Source organism: Neopelma chrysocephalum, unplaced genomic scaffold (assembly GCF_003984885.1).
Source record: "Neopelma chrysocephalum unplaced genomic scaffold, ASM398488v2 Primary Assembly neopelma1_96883, whole genome shotgun sequence".
Lineage (NCBI taxonomy): Eukaryota > Metazoa > Chordata > Aves > Passeriformes > Pipridae > Neopelma > Neopelma chrysocephalum.
Window position 1 is genome coordinate 6,683 of NW_020925526.1, and position 1,583 is coordinate 8,265.

Sequence of the window (1,583 nt, forward strand, 5' to 3'; positions counted from 1 at the left end):
CTGATGCTCCATCCCTGATAATCCCATCCCTGATTTCCCATCCCTGAGGATCCATCCCTCATGATCCATCCCTGATGATCCCATCATTGATAATCCCATCCCTGATGATCCATCCCTGATCATCCCATCCCTGATGATCCCATCCCTGATTATCCATCCCTGATGATCCCATTCCCAATGATCCCACCCCTCATGATCCATCCCCCATAATCCATCCCTGACAATCCCATCCCTGACAATCCATCCCTGATAATCCCATCCCCAATGATCCCACCCCTCACTCTCCACCCCTTATCCCAATTCCTCACCTCCCTCTCGGCCTCCTCCTGGTACTTGGCCGTCTCCAGGAGCTCCTGGAGCTGCTTCTGCACCAGCTCCTTGCTGGAACAAGCTCCCAGCGTCATCCCAATGCATTTATACAGGAAATTCTGGAAAAGCAACAGGAATGTGACCCCCTGGAAACCCCTGGAGACGCCACGAGTTGGGTCTGACCAACACAACCAAAGCCTCGGGCCAACATTCCACTTCCAGCATTCCCTTCCTGGTGGTTCTCCTTCCCTTTCCCAGCTGGATTGGCCACTTCCAGCCCCTCCCAGGGCCTTCCCAATCCTCACCTTTTCCAGGTGGGATCCGTTGTAGCTGCTCAGCTGGCGGCACATCTCCCTCACCAAGGGGCAGCTCCAGGCGTCGTCCGGCACGGCCGCCAGGCTGTCCTGCAAAAACTGCAGCCCAAAAACCCCTCAGCATCCCAAAAAACCACTTAGCATCCCAAAAAAACCCTCAGCGTCCCAAAAAACCCCTCACTATCCAAAAAAACCCTCAGTGTCCCAATAAAAAACTCTCAGCATCCCAAAAAACCCCTGAGCATCCCAAAAAACCCTCAGCGTCCCAAAAAAAACCTCAGCGTCCCAAAAAAACCCTCAGCATCCCAATAAAACCCTCAGTGTCCCAATAAAAACCTCAGCATCCCAAAATCCCCCTCAGAATCCTAAAAAAACCCTCAGCATCCCAAAAAACCCTCAGGGTCCCAATAAAAAACTCAGTATCCCAAAAAAACCCCTCAGCGTCCCAAAAAAACCCCTCAGTATCCCAATAAAGCCCCTCAGTGTCCCAAAAAAACCCCTCAGTATCCCAATAAAGCCCCTCAGCGTCCCAAAAAAACCCTCAGTATCCCAATAAAAAGCCTCAGCATCCCAAAAAAACCCCTCAGCATCCCCAAAAAACCCTCAGCATCCCCAAAAAAACCCTCAGCATCCCAAAAAACCCCTCAGCGTCCCAAAAAAACCTCAGCATCCCCAAAAACCCTCAGTGTCCCATAAAAACCCCTCAGTATCCCAAAAAAACCCCTCAGCATCCCAAAAAACCCTCAGTGTCCCAAAAAAACCCTCAGCATCCCAAAAAACCCCTGGATCCCTTCGAAAAGCAGCTGCACCTTTGGATTCTCACCCTGGATCCCTTGGGAAGCTGCTGCACCTTTGGATTCCCACCCTGGATCCCTTGGATTCTCACCCTGGATCTCTTGGATTCCCACCCTGAATCCCTTGGAAAGCTGCTGCACCTTTGGATTCTCACCCTGGATCCCT

At 51.5% G+C, this 1,583-nt stretch overlaps 1 protein-coding gene across 1 annotated transcript in view; it reads right to left on the bottom strand.

Annotated features, from left to right (window-relative positions):
- Positions 1 to 1,583, bottom strand: part of LOC113960781 (maestro heat-like repeat-containing protein family member 1) — an 8,210-nt gene that overhangs the window by 4,239 nt on the left and 2,388 nt on the right. Inside the window, exons 3-4 of the mRNA XM_027670533.1 lie at positions 615 to 722; positions 309 to 428 (exon numbers count right to left, since the gene is read on the bottom strand). Of these exons, the coding sequence (XP_027526334.1) occupies positions 309 to 428; positions 615 to 659 (165 nt within the window). The 5' untranslated portion in view covers positions 660 to 722. The remainder of the gene's footprint in view (positions 1 to 308; positions 429 to 614; positions 723 to 1,583) is intronic.